This window comes from Mycteria americana, chromosome 1 (genome assembly GCF_035582795.1).
Source record: "Mycteria americana isolate JAX WOST 10 ecotype Jacksonville Zoo and Gardens chromosome 1, USCA_MyAme_1.0, whole genome shotgun sequence".
Lineage (NCBI taxonomy): Eukaryota > Metazoa > Chordata > Aves > Ciconiiformes > Ciconiidae > Mycteria > Mycteria americana.
This window is the reverse complement of record NC_134365.1, coordinates 216,017,731-216,038,785: the sequence shown is the minus strand read 5'-3', so window position 1 is coordinate 216,038,785 and position 21,055 is coordinate 216,017,731. Positions and strand designations below refer to the sequence as shown.

The 21,055-nt window shown below is 41.3% G+C and overlaps 1 protein-coding gene across 1 annotated transcript in view; it reads right to left on the bottom strand.

Annotated features, from left to right (window-relative positions):
• Positions 1-21,055, bottom strand: part of CCDC83 (coiled-coil domain containing 83) — a 35,038-nt gene that overhangs the window by 7,400 nt on the left and 6,583 nt on the right. Inside the window, exons 5-11 of the mRNA XM_075492029.1 lie at positions 13,462-13,579; positions 10,469-10,553; positions 8,306-8,474; positions 7,515-7,682; positions 4,615-4,706; positions 3,368-3,436; positions 779-900 (exon numbers count right to left, since the gene is read on the bottom strand). Coding sequence (XP_075348144.1) covers positions 779-900; positions 3,368-3,436; positions 4,615-4,706; positions 7,515-7,682; positions 8,306-8,474; positions 10,469-10,553; positions 13,462-13,579 — 823 coding nt within the window. The remainder of the gene's footprint in view (positions 1-778; positions 901-3,367; positions 3,437-4,614; positions 4,707-7,514; positions 7,683-8,305; positions 8,475-10,468; positions 10,554-13,461; positions 13,580-21,055) is intronic.

Below are 21,055 nucleotides of genomic sequence, written 5' to 3'. Positions count from 1 at the left end.
TATAGTCTCCAGTCAGTCCAAGATTCAAACCACAGCTGGCAGCTCTCACTTAAAAGCAGTCCAAAGTTTGGAGACGAGAGAAAAATGGTTACTTCTTAAGACTTGGAACTTTTTTATGCAATATGGCTAAAATCACTGAGCTGGGACTGGAAAATGAAGATGGATCATTCCCATTGTTACCTTGTGCTTTTGATACTGTTCGTGTTGACATTTTGCAGCTAAATTAATCTTTCTCTAGGGAACAAGTTAAATAATTTCAATACAAAAGAAACTAATACTACAGACACCTCTACAGACAGACCTATCCCAAGGCCTCTTCCTTACTCAGTACCAGGTCATCTGTTTCACTTGAGATTGCAAAACCCCATATATTTGCATATTAATCTTCACATCCTTAAACATTTTGCTAACAGTAAAGGAAAAATCTATTACTCAGCACTTGGTCTGAGAAGCAGGGTCTGAGACAATTACAACAGAAAGAAACTATTTCCAAGCCCCAATGGTATCCCCACTAAAAGAAAGTGAGTGTTGCTAGGTCTTAATAGATTACTAAAGAAAGCAGTTTCTTCCCTGAATTTTGGTATTTAGGAGGTTACAATGTCACTGTCATCGTCCCAAGATACAAGTCCCACAAATACTCAGTCAAATCCTGCCTCCCCTTAACTGGGAAACTACCTTGGCTTTGCTGTGGGAGAGCCCAAACAGCTCTACAGCAGAAGGTGGCATTATCTTTCAAAAAAAATTAATCACTTTTGAGTCTGTAAAGGCATCATTTTACCTGGGCACTCTCAGATTCTGAAGTTTGCTGTCAATCAGTTTTGCCACTAAACTGATATTTTCTTCTTCCAGGAGCTGAATAGAGGCTTTCAAATCACTTACTTCCTTTTGGTATATCTTAACCTTTTGACAATTAAAAAAAAAAAAAAAAATCATCTTAGAAAGACTATACCCATTTTGGAAAGCTTTCATAGTAACTATCTTAATAGCACATACCTAGAAAGAACGCAGCTGTACCAGCAAGACTGGACATTTGGTGGAGAAACATAGTGACACGTTTTCAGGCAGAGGGAAGGCCTCTCTGGTTCTTTCACACCTTTATTAGAACCCTTTACTGGCACAACCCTGTCAGGCACAGCCACACATTTGGGCTATGCAACCCTGATAGCAGAACCTTCTCATGTAGCCAAACAGGTCTGGTAGACAGAAGCCCTGGATTTTTCTTTTTTGCTTTCACATCAGAGCTTAGAGAGAGTAAAACCTTCTTTGTAGTTAAATTCAGGCTCTTGCTCAGCAAGTGTTGCTTTTCTAATTCCTGCCTATACACCAAGCCTTCTTACCCAGAATTAGTGAAGCTTTCAGTCCAAGTTAGCCACGACATCGGCTAAACCCCAGGCTCTGCTTTCTTTTGGACTGGTAATCGCCCATATTGCCATGAAGTTATAGTAACAGTTATTCAGTTCCCACAATTCCTCTCACTTTTCCTGAAGTACAAGCAAGTTCTTACCTCCTTCACTGGGAAGTGGAATGTACTATGGGACAAATACCTTCCCAGAGATCTTAGCCATACGCACATGTTTAAAAGCAGTACCTAGTGAATGCATCTGCTTTTACCAAAGCCAAATTAACCCAGCTATTATCATCCAAATTTGAAGTTAAAAACTAGTTCCCATTTCTCCCAGGGATTAAAAAAAGTGAAAATGACAGGACATTAACCAGTAACAGGATGTGGCTTGGCACGATGAGGTGATGCAGCTTTGCACCATCTTGGTGTGACACAGTAACCATGGAAAAATGTGACTGACATCTCCAAAGCTGTTCAAATTTGGATGTAACTAGTTTAGGGCTGTTTTGGTAAGTCATTTTTCAGTTCAGTGGCCAAACTGAAAAAATTATAAATTTTGAACTGGGACAAAACTGAAATTTTTGGTTTATCTCCCCAAAAGAAAATACTGGAAGAGTCTGTCAGTTACATATAAACATTAGCCTGAAAGAAAATATTTCATCTGTAGAAGAAAAGCAGAGAAAATGAATGGGTGAATTCAGAGGACTGGAGAAGTTAGCGATAATAGTTTTGTTTTCCACAATAATTCAAAGCACTAATTCACAACATAGGAAACTAGTAACATTGGAAAATAATTCATAACATAGGAAACTTCCAGTTGAGAGGAAAGAAACCCAAATCCTTCAACTCCGAGGCAAGGACCTGTCAGGACATAAGAGTCCTCCAAAGTGAATCTCCCTTGTTGACACTGGCTAATGTGTGTAAAATTCGTAAGTGTTCAGTGAGACAGGGAAATGGGAAGGGAATTCATACTTATTCAGTGATAGGATGTACAGATTCAAGCTCCTGTCTGTTTATACAGACTAAAACATTAATTCTTTCCTATTGACCCCTACCTCATTGCCTCAGAACCTGTGGTTTGGACACCCTCCTTGGAAAGTTAAAGATGTAGGCTCAGAGCTCATTAAGGGGAAGAAGGAAAGCTGTATCCCTGCATACTGGCAAGTATCTTAAACTAGTAAGCAAAAGGAGAAACCTCTGCCAGGTTTGTTGATGTGGCACTGAAAAATAGTACATTCATTTATTAATTTCCCAAAAATTTTGCTCAGTTCTAAACTGTGAGGTTGTAAAGGTGGGGAAGGGTATTTCCTCCCTCCGGTCTCTTCCTTAGATTTGATCACAACAAAGACCCTGTATTGACTGGAAAAAACACAATCAAACTTTCACCATGAAAAAATCAGTTACCTAAATTTGGCTCACAAAAAAGTTTTTTCTTGACAAGAAAAGTTACAACTATCTAATATATAGCTCTAAATTGCCATTAAAGGACAGTATACAAGCTATCAAGTAATCAATTACAACTACATACGATTTTGATTTTCCTCTCCTCAGTGCACTAATCTCCAGGGTTTCTTTATTATCTCCCATTTAAAGCTGTCTCAAGCCCTTGTTTCAAAAATGTTCCCAACATCCATATCCATTTTCTTTCAATACAGCAGCACTAGAACTTTAATGCAATTCAAAACTACACTCTTCAGATACTTAACATGCTTGAGCCTTTACACTATATAGTACCCCAATATCCATAGATATAAACACTTAATTGTATGGAACATTGTAGTCCTTCATATAACTGCTTGGGCAGGAAAAGGAGTCCTTCATTTGTGAAAGTAGATGTTCACCTTTTACCTTTATTCACCACATACGCTGTTTGCTACTGAGGATGACAGATTAATTACAGGAAAATTGCTCTCCTTTTCCTAGGAAAGTCTTCAGATGCTTATCACTGGAAACAGTTATGACTGTAGGCCACGCTATTTCAAACTTGAACTACCATGATAAACTGTACGCAAGTGATCTTCTTACCTCTTGTTTTAGCCATTCGTTCTCTTCAATTTCTCTGCAACTGTTTTTGTCTAAGTATCTTACAGCACTCTGAGAAAACACAATTTAAGATCGTGTCATCTGAAAGCAGGACTTTGACAGTGCTGCACACTATAAAGAAGAACCTTCTGCTGTTTAGCAGGAGATAATTAAGAAACAGCCACACCACAAACTGCAGCATCCCCTGAGGGATTACAAGGGGATTTAGTCCACAAACCCAGCTGTTTCTTCCCCATCACTCTGCCTAGTGCAGTTTATGTGTCAAGCAATTTACCAATATTTTATGATTTCCCATATTAAAACAGGACATTTTCTTTTTGCCTAACAAGTTCTGCTATGTTCCCACTACTGCTCAAATCTTCCTGTTTTCAGGAAATCAAACCTTTAGCTATTAAAAAACCCAAGCAAAATCACAAATGAGGCAGTACTGATCTATGACAAGTGACTTAAACATGTAGAGGTCTATGCTAATGAGCCAAGGCTATAATTTAATTATTGATGTCAGTAAGAGGAAAGGAACAACTGCTAGGGAAGATGCCCCTGTAGATCACCATGAACATAGTCCTCTGGATTATGTTCTCACATTACTGAAAATCCCAGCAGTGAAGTCAAGGAATTTAAACACCTAATGGGCCCAACCAGTGGTTTGTACTGAAGTATGCCTTGCATTTTGTCAGTGTAAGAAGTCATCACCATAAATACTTCATAAATCATGTTTGCAAATCAGAGCTGGCAGAGATGACAAAAAAATCTATATATCAATAAGCCTACATTTTACTGTACACTCCACTATTTTGGCATTTTAAAAATGTACTTCATAAGTACAAACCAACATATTTTTTTTTCAAATTGATGTATATTTCCATGCAGACAATCTCTTAGTGTGTTATTGTTTTTGAAGTCTACACAAACATCAAAATCAAGGTCACAGCAAAAGTGACATGTTCTTGAACAAGTCATACCAGTGCATGGTGCCCCCGTTTCCCATACCTTGTTTGTAAAATGCGCTCATATCTACTCATCGTTAGTCTGATGTAAAAAAAAAAAAAGTACATGTGTCTATAACAATAACCAATGCCATGTTTAGTAAGAAGATTTACAGTTTATTTTGCTCTCAATTTATTAGAAAAGTTCCAAGTCTTAATTCGAGTTAAAATAATTATTAATGCAAAGTACATGAATCCTAACTATGATGCAGTTAGCACTTTTAAAAAAGGCAGAAGGAATACCTCAGGGGCCTGTTCCTTACTTAACTTCATTTGCCTCTCAACCAGTCTGTCATTTTCTTCTTTCACTGCTTTCAAAGCATTTCTATAATATTCTTCAAAACAAAACAAAAAATCAGAAATTATTATCTGACATCAATTTCTCCTGACAACAAATACATAATTGGCATGATGTTCCTAAACGGGAACTTATCAGCCAGCATCACATGCATAGATGCTCCACAGAAAAGGATTCAAACATCCTTCTCCACAGAAATTGTCCTAAACCCAAAGGACAGTAGTGTTAACTACAAAACTAGAAATCTGAAGTGGCTTATGCATTTCCGTTGGCAACTACAACAGCTAATAAACTGAGCAATTCTCTGCTAAAATATTAGTATCTTAACACTCAATTTTGTCTCTATGAATAGCAGAGCTCCTGGAGTCATGCAAGAGATTTGCTTAGAAAACTTATTTTTTTTAGGTATAGCAGCATATTGGATCATCTTATGCAGGTGGCATTTTTTTCAGACAGTTATTATACAGAGCCTAATAAATTTTCTGACTTATCTCAGCCTTCCAGGGAGTTCTAATTTGAGAACAGGACAAAATGGAGAATGTGGCAATTGCCTCAATGATTTGCTCTCATCGTTACTTGCGGTCATTATTTAGAAAGTGTGTCTTACGCCTAACTGAATTTGTTTGGCTTCAAGTTCTAGTCACTTCCTATTTAATTATTTCATCTTTCCCTTCAGCTGTTTTTGTGCTATTCTCAATAGCCCACTGCTGCCTGATATTTTCTCCTTTTGAAGGAATGAATGAGATTGTAGTAATTTTCTTTGAAGGAAGGCACTTCATGCTTGTTCCAGAGGCTTGAAATTCAGCCTAGCTCTTCACTTGTGTTGCAGACAGCCTATTACTGATCTGGCTGTAAATAAGTATCTGGTCATGGACCCACTGTGGAGTCAAAGGCAGTCAAATATGAAAGATGCATTAGTTGTGCATTAGTTCTTAATTTAACACTGTGGAAGGTGGCCTGCCTTAATCAATCCACCATCTAGACTTGGCAGAATGAAATGGAAGTACTTACATACTATAATTAATTCATCTTTTCATTGTTTCAGACAGCTAAACAACCTGACTTGTACTGGGAGAATGAAGAAAAGGAAGAACTGTTCAGGCATACTCACTGTTTCTAAGGAGGCTATCTTCCCTAACTCTCTCACTGCAACACTGTTTTCCCCAGACCTCATGTAAGTGTATGGCTCTCTCTTGCTTCCTCTCCCCTCCAGCAGTTTTGTTTAAAATGTCATCTCCAGACCACATGAACTGTGCCAGCGTCAAGCCCTTCAGTGGTACCTACAGAAACAGAAACCTCTTCACCTATGCTTACTCCCTAAGCCTGTTACACATTCAAGGAGTGAACAAGCCCAATTTGCTGCCACATCACTCTGAAAGCTTGTTAGTTGGTTTTTGGGTTTGTTTGTTTGTTTGTTTTTGGTTTGGGTTTTTGTGGGGTTTTTTTTTTTTTGGTAGGCTAGAAGACTGTACTCCCCAGCCACTTTATAAATTCGATTTTAGGAAGCTGAGTAAAATGGTATGCTAACATCCAGTACCGGCAGCATCATTCTGCAGTATGTTAATTAGGCAACTGCTATATGTACCTCTGTAACAGTCCTTCTATAAATACACTTCTGTTCAACCGCAAACTTTTGGCTCTGTACCCTGTGACATGCAGGAGGTCAGAATAAATATTCCTACTGGCTCATTCTGGCATTCTATATAAAAGCCCATTCTCTTTTTCATTTCATATTTCAGCAGCTATATAACAACATTTTAAATTGATTAAGAACATGTAAAATGCATAATGAAAAATATCAACCTTTCCTGAATACAGAGATGGATATCTGACAAGCTATCTGGCAATGCAGAAAACACAGTGCAGATCTTAATCATAATAAAATATGTTTCAAGAGACAAAAAGATAGCTAGCTGGCTCTTATCCACAGTAGTTGATGCCTGGTAATGGTTGGCACAGAATATACAGAGACCCTTAGAGCAGTGTCACTGCCTGTTACTACCAGCTGCTTGGCTATGGTCATGCATACTGAGAGGACGTACAGGAAGAAAACCAGGACATCCTTCTCCCGTTAGAAGCATGGGTTATGTAACAGCAAAATATTTAAATGATTTTAAAATAATGCAGTAGTAAAGAAAATTTTGTAAAGCACTCAGCACCAGAATAAATAAGCTCTCAAATTAATTCCACTGTTGTGTCAGTATCGAAAGAGTTCCCGGTATTTGTATATGTCTGTACTGGCAATTTTGCAGGGCCTCATACACAAGACTATGCAACTAGGAGGGGAAGTTCAGACCACTGGCTAAATGACTCCCTCTAGTTCTGCATTTAAACCAGTATGCTCAATTCAAAAGACTCTGTTCCAAGAACAAGATCACTACTTTCCTGTCAAAGGAGTTTTCAACATGGGAAGTGCTTGTAGCATGATGAGAAGCAACAAGAGCGGAGTCAACATTTTCAAGTATAACTGCTAAGGGAGACCTGTGTGTAGGCGACCTAAATACATGTAGACTTATTTTTAGAAAACCGCTGTCCTTCACAGTAACATTTTTAAAATATGGGTTGCCTATATTTTACAAGAAAATCATCAGCAGACAAGGTTATCAGTTTCTTTAAGTGTTCATAATATCTGAACTTTACAAAACTCTTTAATAAAGGGACTTTCATGGAGATAGAGAGTTCTTCCATTTTATAGGATTATGCAGCCTAGTTTAGGTGCACTGTCTTGGAAAAGTTGATGTAAGTTACCATAACTTGACATCAAACTACATTTATAATTTAATTAATTCCATAAGTAATACAGAAAGAGCTTGTAAGACTTGCATTACACTAGCTGTAAACTGACCTGTAGCCCTGTGAAGGTCATCTTTGACTTCCTTGATGTCTTTTTCCAGATTCATAATCTTGTTGGCCTGTATTTTACTTCCTACATTTTTGTACTCCAACCAATAATCTCTCTCACCCTGCTTTACTGAAAGTCTTTGGGCAGTTTCTTCAATTTGGGAGTGCAGATCTATTAAAATAAGAACATCGGAAGACAAGTACATTACCAATTTCTTGAACTGATAGTTCATAATTCTTAAGACTTCATCAAATTCTTCAATAAAGGCGCTTTCACTGGGATTGGAGAAAGAAGGGTGATTCTTCTACACTACAATACTTTACAACATAATGGCCTCACATAGTGTCAAGGGCCACCATCATTGCTGAAAACAATGCCAAGGGGATAGAGCAGTTCTCACTGAAACGTTGTAACCAAGGACACATGTCTCCCACTGAGAATCTCAGGGATGGCAGACAGAATTTTCAACAGCCAAAACAGGTCATTTTTGCTGCCATCAATAATTTTTTTTTAATCTACCAGTGGAGCCAGTGCATAGGGCTTTAATGAGTTTCAACTTTATAGAAAAAATGAAGCCTTTGTACGTGCACAGTACTATACATCACTTGGAAGGAACAGATCTACTTATAAGCCCTCAACAATTTCATACCACGTTGAGAGAGCTCAATTTTGGGTAGGAAAAGCTTTATGCTTTTTATGCAACGAGGAAGCTGAATCTCTATTTAAAATGCAAAAAAAGTACTCAATCCCAACTGTGTGAACCACAAACCACACTTCCACAACTCACAACATACCTTTCAGAAGTTGTTCTTTGTCCCTAACATACTGCCATTTTGCTTTCAGTGACTCTTCCACATCATCCCTAGTTACAACCTCCTTTTCATCTTGTTCTTTCTCCTCTTCTTCCATTTGTCTTAGTATGCGCCTGATGTGTGCCTGCTGTTCTTCCTTCAGAAGGTCATTCTATGAAAGAACAACGGAAAAAAAAGGCATGTATTAAAACATTTTCAAATTCGTTTTCAAAGTGACAAATTTAAGTAATGAAGAAAAGTAAAATCTAACCTAGTGCCAGGATGCACTGCAAAAACACTCAGCTAAGCATCTATTCTTCGTATTCGAAAAGGATGGAGCAGAGGGGAGAGTTTGCAAGTCTCAGAAGTTTCTCAGTAACTTCAAGACCATTATAAGGAAATGAGAGACAAATGACTGCTCTACTTGGTGCAGCACATCACTAGTCCTCCATTGCCTGGAAAGAAAGTTCCTTGTGGGTCAATTTAATAACAATATTTATATGTAGAAGTTATTTACTTCACATCAATGTTCTTCATGACAATGTACCACCTTCATGTAGAAATGCTGTCAGACAATCAGGCCACTTCCATATAACCACAGTAGAGAGTCTTCTCAGAGCTGGAATTAGTTATACCTACTGATTCCACAACTGTGATTATAACCCCTTGCCATGACCCTCTCAAGTGACACTCAAATTATTTGAAATTACTGATCGTGTATGTTTGCTCACAAAGGATACCATAAAGGAGCAAACAACCATAGCAGCCAAACTGTACCAGTAGAGATTCTCAAGCATTCCTCACTTGTAGGATTAACTCTAAACCACTCAGAAATATTAAGCAGGAAACAAAGAATGGAGCTCAACGAACTGTCAAAACATGGGTAAATTAAACAAATAGCACCTCAAGCATGCCCTGAGGTACCTTGCATGGTCTAAAATATGAAGGAGTCCTTGAGAGACCGTGAACTAGCAGCAAATTGGGTGAATAACCATAAGAGACTTCAGATATTTGCAGAGAGAAGAGCCAAATGCCACTTCCACTGACAGGTGAGGCCACAAATGAAACACCATCCAGGCTTCAAGACTGAAAGGAACACCAAGGAGAGCTAAACAGATGGATACTTGTAAAAGAAGGTCAAGTATCAGGCATGGGAAGGACAGAGACGCATTGTTTGTTTCCATGTTTTGCTGCTATAGGAAGTGCAGGCTGCAACATTGTTTAATCAGACGATCCAGTTTAAGGACTTTTGAGCTATTTGAATTCATTTCATTAGGTGACTGTATATATATCCACTTTCAAAGTTCACTGCTCTCAGTCATCAGATGCCATATTATGGTTCTTTATATACAGTTCTTCATATACCATTCATATATACGGTTCTTTAAAGTGTCACTCAGATGCGATCAGTAGTTACATAACCTTGTTCTAAAAATGACCTAACACAACTCTTAATCCACAAGAAAGTGAGTCTTCATCAAGCAGTGCTAAAAATTACACCTAGACAATTGTGTGACGCTCCTTCTTCTTTGTTCAGTTTTCATTGTACCCAAGTTTGCAAGAATAACTAAGCTCTCATAGAAATCTGTGCAATTCCATTACCTCAGAAGTGAATCAAAGAAGGTCAGCATATCTCAATACTTAGTTAGATCTGCTAATACTACTGACAAAAATGAAGTTAATACCGTTTATTCTTTGTGCACTGAAATATTGAGGAATATTGGCAGGATTGTTGAAAAAGGCCCAGCTGAATGTACTGCAGTAAAGTTACCCACTGAAAGCGGGCTTGCTGTCCTATGTTTGCTGCAGAGTAAGATTACATGCTTAGGTGGTTACTGAGGATCTCATGGCCATTGGAAAACACCTTCACTGAACTCACTTCACCTCACTGCTGTGTCCTGTTCTGCAGTGTTGTACTCCTGAAGCTCCTTTTTTGCATGGTTATATTTAGGACATTTATGCTTTATGTCACATTTCATTCAGATAACACTTTAACTTTTAGCACATCAAGTGACTCACTAACTCTAGTTTCATTGATTGTAAGAAATTCACTGCAATGACTAGTTTTAGTGAACGTAGTATTAGGATTAAAAGAAAAAAAATTGAATCTGTGAGTTAAAATACCACATATAAAATGTCTTGGGAGAAGGATGCATGGTCACTTACTCTTTCATGATATTCTTTGTTCTTTTTTTCCACTTGTTTCAGATCAAACAAAACCCGATCAATTGCTGCTTCTTTTGTCTCAATTCTGTGGAGAAAGAGTAAAGAAAGAGACGTTCTTACAAAAACAGAATAGAGAGGAATGTTATCTAAGCTAAATACTACTACTGTATCTAAGATGTAAATACTACTGAAATGTATTATTTTTGTACCATATTTCTTGACTCATTTGGGTAGATACCACTGTCTGCTTACTACACATAAAGAAATGATTTTCCATATACATCTGGACCTTCATGTTAGTTTGGATCTCATACTCCTACTGAGAAACATACTCCCCGAGTATACTGTGCCTTTGTAACCACTAGAGAGGATTAAGCTGGTTTATTCTTTCTGGATGTGGTTTAGCTGACCTATTGCACAGGTCTCTTTTAGGGTAAGATTATTGGTGTTCCAGAAATATCTATTACTCACCACTCACTATAGAGGAAGCCTAGGCAACTCACCCAGACATAGGTCAGATGAATCCCAAACTGGAGAATTAAATGGGATTCAATTCTTCTGAAAATGTGGTTTGGTGAGCTTCATAAACTGCAGTTGTACACCAAGAACTTGTTAGCCTTTAAGAAGTGCTAAGGGAATAGGGACTGCAGCCCGAGTAGTATCCTCCAAGTATGATTATACATTTTTGTCAAAGAACTAGCTCACTGCTTTCACAGTTTTCACAGGCTACATGTCATCCTCTTTGCCACAGCTGTAAAATAAGTTTTTTTTTCTGGTGTTCTCTCTTCTAGAATGAGAAACGCTGGATTGCAAATGGCATCCTTTTGCAAAATTCTCTGTAATCTTTCCCTCTGTTCCAGAATTCATTCACCATACGGCACAATAGAGGCAAGTACTATAATTATCACAGTATCTTTTACTGTTTCAACAGCTATTGTTCCTTGAGTTTTTGTTTTGGCGTTCCCCCCCGCCCCCCCCCCCCCCCCCCCCCGTATTAAGTTGTTTTAAAAGAAGATCATTTTTTCCTGGCTAAGTTTGGATCACTCAGTAATGCAAATTGCAGGTTACTAGATTTGCACCCTCTGGTGTCAGTGTGCTCCAAGGTATTCTTCAGGTTTTCCATTAAGTACAAGGATATTAGTTAGACTAGAACAGAGATGTGGGGGTATGGTGGTGATGGCTACAGCAAAAATATATCACTTATTAGACAGAGGTAACAGCTTGGCTACACAGTGTGACCTCCTAAATTACCTGCCATTTTAAACCATTTCTGCATTTTGAATACTGATGCTGATCTTAATTTCGGCTACTTTAAGATTTTCCATGAAGTGGCAGTCTATATCCATCACTTTGTTAATGTCAAAAATTTACAATATTTTTCTATGGTATTTGTCAGATTAAAGCTAGAAAACAGCTAGATTTATGATTCCTTTGATACTATTTTTCTCAACTCTGTATACTAGGTTTCATCTAGATGATTTAATCATCTAGAAGCAACACTCCTCTCCAGTACCATGACAGTTTTGTCAGTCTTCTATAGGATGTTACTAGGGCAAGTAATTCACGGGATTGTTGTTCCTAAGCAATCCTGAAACAGAAAACTGTACTGAAAATGCAAAATAACAAACTCGCTACGAACAGCAACCATTCTTCAATGTACAGAAGAAAAAGCAGGAATGGAAGTTAAATAAATACTACACACTTGATAAATCCTAAAGCGGAATGTGAGATATTCACTTGTATGATTATGCTGCTTTGTGCAATCAAGTGGTACAGAGAAATTACAGAGGTGAAGAGAAAGAGGGAAAGAGAGAGCAAGAGGGAAAGAGAGGAGAGAGGGAGAAAGATAAAGACAGAAAGAAAAATACTTTTCTTCCCTTTTTCCCCTACTGTTGCTGTAGAAACTAAATATTCTGTGTCAGTACAGCACCCATTTCAGTGGAAGACTCTTCAGACGAATGAGTCATTTGCTTGGATATTTGAATATGCATAATAATAATTTTCTTAGAAAGTGGTGTGTTTTTTTTCTTAGCCTAGTAATAGAGTTTGCTTATTTCTTAGCAAAATAGATGGGTTGGTTTGTAGGCTTTTTGGGTGGTATTTATTTGTGACGTGATTCAGCTAAATCTGGTCTGGTTCAGTATGGAAACTTGTACCCTGTTCTTTGTAAAATGAAACAGAAAATCCCACATAAACCCTGTAAACTCCTATAGATGTCACTAGAACTGTATGTGGTTGCTCTTCAGTTTGCTTACCCCGCTTTTCATTTCTACACCAAAGCACTACTCCTTGCTCCCTAAATGGTGATAATAGTTGAATATTGGATGCTGTTGAGGTTTTTCCCTTTCAATTTCTGTCTCTTTGGTAAAAGTCACAGAGCTTAATTTTTCTCCTTTTAATCATCTACCCAAGAGACTGGAGATCAAAAAAACTGGACTATTTTGTAACTACTTCAGATATACCTCTCGTGGCTCTTATTTTTCTCTGCTTGATTTTAAGAGACCTTTAAGTTATCCCTCCATTATTTTCAAAATAAAACACTTTCCTTTGTGCTCTGCTCTCGGCTGCACCAAGGGAGCAAACTGTAGGTCTTGAGGTTCTGGCTAGTGACTACATGCCTCTGTGAGCACCAAGGAATCCTAAAAAATACGATCAAATGTGATCTTGCAACTTCAGAGTAGGCTGATCAAAAGCTTGCTACTAACAGACAAAAATGTGGGGGTTTTTTGATTTTAACAAAAGTCTTTTTCCCAAGTTATAACCTAAGGGCATAAAATTATTTCTGACCCACTTAAATGCTTTATTATAGATATAGTTTAAAAAGCGTATCTTTCCAAAATAGCCTTGAAAACCCAAAACAAGAACACAAAAGAACAGTACACAACTGCCACAGTCAATCAGCTCAGGCTCTAAATCAGATAAGCTGTCTTTGTTGCCTGCTTTATCCATTCACATATTCTATATAAGTGAAAAGTTAAATATATTAAACCTACTGAAATTCTAGTAAGGCTTCTGGGAAAGCTGATTCAGGTTCTGTAAGTTGCTCTTCTGGTTTCTCCTCTTTCTTCTTCTCTTCCATGCTTTTTGTTGTACTCGTGCTAGAAGTTAGATCTAAAGGGAGGAAAGGGCAAGCAGAAAAGAAGAAAAAAAAAAGAGAAATGAATGATTTACAAAATGTCATATGTTCACCAGCCTTTGTCACTTTTGACAAGTTCTTAACAGTTCTGAAATACACAAAACAAGATGTTTTGTTGACAACAATAATCCTGCCCAGGGCAGCACTCAGGCCCATGTTTTTGGGACATCCTGAAGTGTTATCCTGAGTAAAGATATGTTCGTGAACAGTGGCCTCTATCACTACTTACTTATTGCATCCCTTGCTGCGGGCTGTATTTTACATTCTTGCAAATCAAACAAGCAGTTGTTTCTTTTCCAGTCCTTTGTCTCTGTTTCTTTATTGGGCTTGTTTTATCGAGTCCACTTGTTAATATGCATCTCTTTCCCTCTCCCTCTGTTCTCCTAGCACTATGAATATTTGCCTTTCACTGCAACTCTGATATCAGTTTTCATTGTCAGAGCTGGAACAAAACCACCCTCTGAAGGGATATGCATGTCAGCAGTATTCCCTGGGCGTGTTGTCACAACTACCAACCTCAGAATTCAACTGACAATGAATAGTTCTGTAATAGAACTGGTAGCATATATTAGATAAAACAAAAAAGTCACAAGAAAAGGGCACTTATGAAGATTCCTCACTTTTAAAGGTCACATAATCAAATGCCAAAACCAGATTAGTTCATATAACATAGAAAGTTTTATTACTGAATGAGTAGAAACATTGTATATAACCTGTTTTCATATTAAACTGCTGTTCTGAATTCTATCATTCTAATAGCTAGTTTGATACCAACTTGTTCTGTGACTAAATACAGCAGTCTGGATACTTTTCCTATTAAAATGAGTACCAGGAAACAGAAAAAAAACAGTGGAAAGCCACATAGCAAGCCTGCCAAATTGATGTAAAATCAAGGGAATGAAGTTAAACCAACTATTGACAGATGCACTCTAATCCACATGCTGGCGCACGCCTTCTCGTTGCACTCACCATACCTGGAAGCAAGTCAATGTCAGCTTTCTTTCTTACACAAAATAACTTTATACACTAAATCAGTTGATGCCTGCTGATGAAACAAGTGAGGGTGCTGAGGGCAGGCAGTGTGCTGTATATTGCAGAAAGGCATGTAAAAGGAATGCTCACTGTGTGGCAGCTCTGCAAGGTAAGTGAAAGAAAGGGTAAACATACGTTGGAGTCTATGTCCCCATGCAGCTCCTTAGACCTTGGAATATCTTTTTCATAACGTTTTATCCAGGAGAATTTTACTCCTACTCTGTTGGAAACCTGCTTGTGCAGATTTTGTTCTGCTGCTGAAGAAAAGTTCACTCATAGGGACAATTGTCTAGAGCTGTCAAACACCATCTTTGCACCACCTGATCATTTATGTCGCAGATACAGCTAATTCCATTCACAGAAACCTGGAAAATTCTGACTCCCACCAGCAATGTCTTGAACTTCTGAAGTGCCCCAGATAAAAGTTTTAATGGTTGCTACACATTAGTAAAATATTTCTACTGTGGAACTTCAATACAGTCATGCCTGTGTCACGGTAGCACCACAGGACTGCAGTAAACCTTACTGACATTTACCATCATTGTACCTGAGCATCCACTTGAGTCTGAAGCCATATTAAGTCCTTCATATTCACACATAACCTTTGCAGATACCAATTCAAGTTAAGCTTCAGTTTACTGAATACAATATTTTTCATGAAACTTTTAAAAACCCTAAACATGACTGTTGCAAGATTGAGATTTTAAAAAAAGACCAAGTGAATTAAGAAAAAAATCTCACTGAGACAAGAAGTTAGGTACTTAGCTCCCCTAGACCCCTTTGAAATTTCCATCCCAAATGCACAAGTGCAGGATACATTTTTTAAGTATAAAAAAGAATGTCATCCTTCTTCAGTGCAGAATTAACTGGGGTGGTATTGATTCCACTTTCACTTGAGCATTTATTTCTGATTTCCCTCAGAACTGGAAGATCACTGCAGCAATCCCTAACTTTTTTTTTTATTATTATTATTTCTGTCCCTTCCACTAAATGGATAATCAAATCCCCTGCTTAAAACTGGATACAAACTGAAACATTTTGAGCAGCAGTACTTTGAAATGGTTTGGGGTTTTTTTTTGGAACTCAAGCCCCAGGTGAGCTCCAGTGATATATTTATGCAATTCTTCCTGTGCAGGGAGCAACAAGAAAGCCTCCAAGCTGTACAACAAGGTAAAAAAACCCCATACTATAACAACAGATTTGTTGGATTTTGCAAACCATAGAAAATACACACACAAGAGTGAAGGGAACATATACAGGGGACTGAGAATTGACTGCAGATTTTAAATCAGCAGGAAAACATTTTCAGAGGGCAAGATACATTTCTTCTCCCAGACAAATCAATCATGAGGCATAACTCTTGACAGACCTCCACTATCGCTACCAGCACTTTCTCAAGCAATAACTACACTGCCATTACATCCTTAGAAGAAGCAAGCAGATCCCAGACAGTGTGACCAAACTACTGTGACTTTCCAGACACTCATCGCAGGGGCCACCTGTACAGCAGCTCACCACTCACATGAGCTCAATCGCTGTCATCAGTGCCATCCACACCAGCACTTGCACTCACACTATAACCCCTGTACCTCAAGCAGCTGCATTATCAGTAGCCTCCGCTCCCTCAGTCCCTATCAGTAATTACCTCTGCATCCTGCAGCTACACCGTAACCCCTCTTCCCAATCTCCAAGGCAGGCTAACAGTTCCCTCTGCTCTCAGTCCCTTCCTGCCTAACCATTCCTGCATGTCCCTCGCATGTATTCCCCGCTACCCCCTTCATCATCAGACATCTCAGCAGACAAAGCTGGGCCACCCCTCACAGTGTTCAGAGCCTCCCTGTCCGCACCCATCAGACCCCACTGGTACTGTCACTTTGTGCCTAAGCCCTTCCATACTGTTCCCCACCACCTCTGAGCACCCACCACTGAAGAGTTCCCTATACCGCCAACCTTTGAAGTACCTCCCCTCACCCTGTCACCACCCACACCCAAGTCCCCCTTCATGGCCCTGGGCCTAAACGGTCACCACCGCATCCCCCCGCCTCCCCATCACCCCCCGTATCCCTGTAGCACCCACACACTGTTTCTACTCCGCGGCAGCCTCCCCGGCCCCTCCGCAAGCCCCGCCGCTCCCGGCCCCGGCCCGGCTGCGGGCGGCGGTCAGTCAGGGCCTACGGCGCGGCCCGCCCGCCGCGGCGCCACCGCGACGCCAACGGCTGCCGGTCGCCAAGGCAACGGGAGCCCCCGCCCCTCAGCGCGTTCCGCGGGGCAGCGGCGCCCTCTGGCGGCGGCGCGCGGGATCTGCCGCCGGGAAAAAGCCCGCGAAAAGCGCGCGGCCGTCCCTCAGCGGGGAGAGCGCCCCGCACGCGCGGTGTGAGGAAGCCATCGCTGCGGGGGGTAAGGCAAAACACTTCCGAGCCTCTCTTAGAGAAACTGTCAGGTGCAGCGACAGTGCGTTTGCTTGGTGATTCCTGTGCTGGCACCCCACCTTAGGAAACGAGAAAAGCAAACGTTAACAACAGCACAGGGGTAATTTAAGTCCTGAGAGGGATTTCCATGTGGCAAAGGTCATGGGACGGCCCGAGTTTCATCCAAATGGATACCTAGGGTGGCAGGCTTAAAATCGTAAAGTAAAATTGCAGCTATCTTCAAGAAAAAGAGCATTTCCAAGCACAGCAGTGGTAGCTGCAGTTCCACACTGAATGTGACCTGGGTCAACCATGACTGCAGAGCTGCTTTCTCAGGAGCAAGCTCCCTAAGCCGTCCAAGGCACTGAGATGGAGCAAGCTCCTCCACCTGGTAACAGGCAGCCATACGCTACTGCCTGTAACCCCCTTCGCCCCACACACCAGTGTTGTGCAAAAAGCCATGCCCTAGTGGGAGGGACAGGGCATAAGAAGATGGAAGGGAATCAGAGAATCACAGAATCATATAGGTTGGAAAAGACCTTTAAGATCATCAAGTCCAACCATAAACCTAACACTACCAAGACCACCACTATACCATGTCCCTAAGCACCTCATCCAAATGTCTTTTAAATACTTCCAGGGATGGCGACTCAACCACTTCACTGGGCAGCCTCTTCCAATGCTTGATAACCCTCTCGGTGAAGTAAAATTTCCTAATATCCAGTCTAAACCTCCCCTGGCGCAACTTGAGGCCATTCCCTCTCATCCTATCACTTGTTACCTGGGAAAACAGACCGACCCCCACCTCTCTACAACCTCCTTTCAGGTAGTTATAGCGAGTGATAAGGTCTCCCCTCAGCCTCCTTTTCTCCAGGCTAAACAACCCCAGCTCCCTCAGCCACTCCTCATCAGCCTTGTGCTCCAGACCCTTCACCAGCTTCGTTGCCCTTCTCTGGACACGCTCCAGCCCCTCAATGTCTCTCTTGTAGTGGGGGGGCCCAAAACTGAACACAGGATTTGAGGTGCGGCCTCACCAGTGCCGAGTACAGGGGCACGATCACTTCCCTACTCCTGCTGGCCACGCTACTTTTGATACAAGCCAGGATGCCATTGGCTTTCTTGGCCGCCTGGGCACACTGCTGGCTCATGTTCAGGCGGCTGTCAACCAACACGCCCAGGTCCTTCTCTGCCAGGCAGCTTTCCAGCCACTCTTCCCCAAGCCTGTAGTGTTGCATGGGGTTGCTGTGGCCCAAGTGCAGGACCTTGCACTTGGCCTTGTTAAACCTCATACAATTCACCCCAGCCCATCCATCCAGCCTGTCCAGGTCCCTCTGCAGAGCCTGCCTACCCTCCAGCAGATCAACACTCCCACACAACTTGGTGTCATCTGCAAACTTGCTGAGGGTACACTCGATCCCTTCGTCCAGATCATTGATAAAGATGTTAAACAGAACTGACCCCAACACAGAGCCCTGGGGAACACCACTTGTGACCGGCTGCCAACTGGAGTAAACTCCATTCACCACCACTCTTTGGGCCCGGCCGTCCAGCCAGTTCTTTACCCAGCGAAGAGCATACCCGTCCAAGCCATGAGCAGCCAGTTTCTCCAGGAAAATGCTGTGGGAAACTGTGTCAAAGGCTTTACTGAAGTCCAGATAGACAACATCCACAGCCTTTCCCTTATCCACTAGGCGGGTCACCTTGTCATAGAAGGAGATCAGGTTGGTCAAACAGGACCTGCCTTTCCTGAACCCATGCTGGCTGGGATTGATCCCTTGGTTATCCTCTACATGCCGTGTGATGGCACTCAGGATGATCTGCTCCATCAGCTTCCCCGGTACCGAGGTCAGGCTGACAGGCCTGTAGTTCCCTGGGTCCTCCTTCCGGCCCTTCTTGAAGATGGGTGTCACATTAGCTAATCTCCAGTCAGCAGAGACCTCCCCAGTTAGCCAGGACTGCTGGTAAATGATGGAAAGGGGCTTGGTGAGCACATCTGCCAGTTCCTTCAGTACTCGCGGGTGGATCTCGTCAGGCCCCATAGACTTGTGAGTGTCTAAGTGGTGCAGCAGGTCACTCACCATTTCCCCCTGGATTATGGGGGCTCCATTCTGGTCCCCGTCCCTATCTTCCAACTCAGGGGGCTGGATACCCAGAGAACAATTGGCCCTGCTATTAAAGACTGAGGCAAAGAAGGCATTAAGTACCTCAGCCTTTTCCTCATCCTTGGTCACTGTGTTCCCTCCCCTGTCTACTAGGGGCTGGAGATTCTCCTTAGCTCTCCTTTTGCTGCTAATGTATTTGAAGAAGTGTTTTTTGTTGTCTTTTACAGCAGCAGCCAGATTGAGCTCTAGCTCAGCTTTGGCCCTTCTAGTTTTCTCCCTGCACAGCCTTGCTACACCTTTGTAGTCCTCCTGAGTCACCTGCCCCTTCTTCCAGAGGTCATAGACTCTCCTCTTTTTCCTGAGTTCGAGCCAGAGCTCTCTAGTCACCCAGGCCGGTCTTCTTCCCTGCCGGCTCATCTTTCGGCACCTGGGGACAGCCCGCTCTTGTGCCTTCAGGACTTCCTCCTTAAAGAATGTCCAGCCTTCCTGGACTCCTTTGCCCTTTAGGGCTGCCTCCCAGGGGACTCTGTCGACCAGTCTCCTAAACAGGCCAAAGTCTGCCCTCCGGAAGTCTAAGGTGGCAGTTTTGCTGACCCCCCTCGCCGCTTCTCCACGTATCAAAAACTCTATCATTTCGTGATCACTCTGCCCAAGACGGCCTCCAACCATCACATCGCTCACAAGTCCTTCTCTGTTCGTGAACAAGAGTCCAGCGGGGCACCGTCCCTAGCTGGCTCACTCACCAGCTGTGTCAGGAAGTTATCATCTGCCACACACTCCAGGAACCTCCTAGACTGTTTCCTCTCTGCTGTATTGTATTTCCAGCAGACATCTGGTAAGTTGAAGTCCCCCACAAGAACAACGTCTAGCGATCGTAAGGAGAGCTGGAGGCTGAGCCCAAACTACTTCTGCTTCTCTTTTGCTGGCCAGCGGACCTCCATTGGTTTTGGATGGGCTCTGTATGTCATCCTCCTTTATAGGACATCAGTGCCTGAGCCACGTAACACTGGGAGTCATAGTCTACCACAGAAATAAATAGTGAATCACTATAATAAATGCCTTTGTCCTCATTCTTGGGTGAAATTCACATTTACATACTTTGTTCAGAGTTTCTGGCCAGTCCTGTGGGAGCTTATGTTATCCTATGAAAAGTCCTGTTTGACATAGTACAGCAGCCTCTGTAATTAAGGCATATTCCTTAAAGCAAGGACAAAACACTTCTAGTCCTATAGGCAGAGATCATAATTTGCAATGCATCTACATTGAAGACAGTAGGAAGATGCTGTTTACATTCATTCAGTGGCCCCACATAACTGTTCAGATGAGAAAGCAAAAAAAAAAGAAACAAACAAAAAACCCCAAATCGTAAAAAACTAGTGACTTTTAATTTCCTTCTCCTATATTATGGATTGAATTACGGTATCAGGACACAGTAGCCAGCTGTCACATAAGCCAGGCATTGAATAGAAGGCAGGGAAAAAGAAAGAACGGCATCTTAAGTCAGCTGGCAAAGATAAACACAGCCTTGACCTTCGTAGTTTGTAGCACAAGATCTTTAACTTGTACATATTTAAATCCCACTATGCCAAAAAGTAACAGAGCTTAAACTTGACTGTGGGCAACCTGTGCCTTTTTCTATTTGCATGGGCAGACAATACTTAAATCTTTTAGAAAGTCTTGTCTTATATCCAGAAAGAGAAAATATTATAAGTTTAAGTCCCTATTTTGCAGGTTAACAGTGTTGCCAGAATCAGGCAGTGCTTTCAGCTCTTCTTTGACCCTCTGTCAAAGCTCGAACATGGGTGCCAGGAAGATCTGCTCCATAATCTTCCTGGAGCTTGAGATTAGACTGACTGCTCTGTAGTTCCCTGGATCCTTCTTCTTGCCCTTGAAAATGGGTGTGACATTT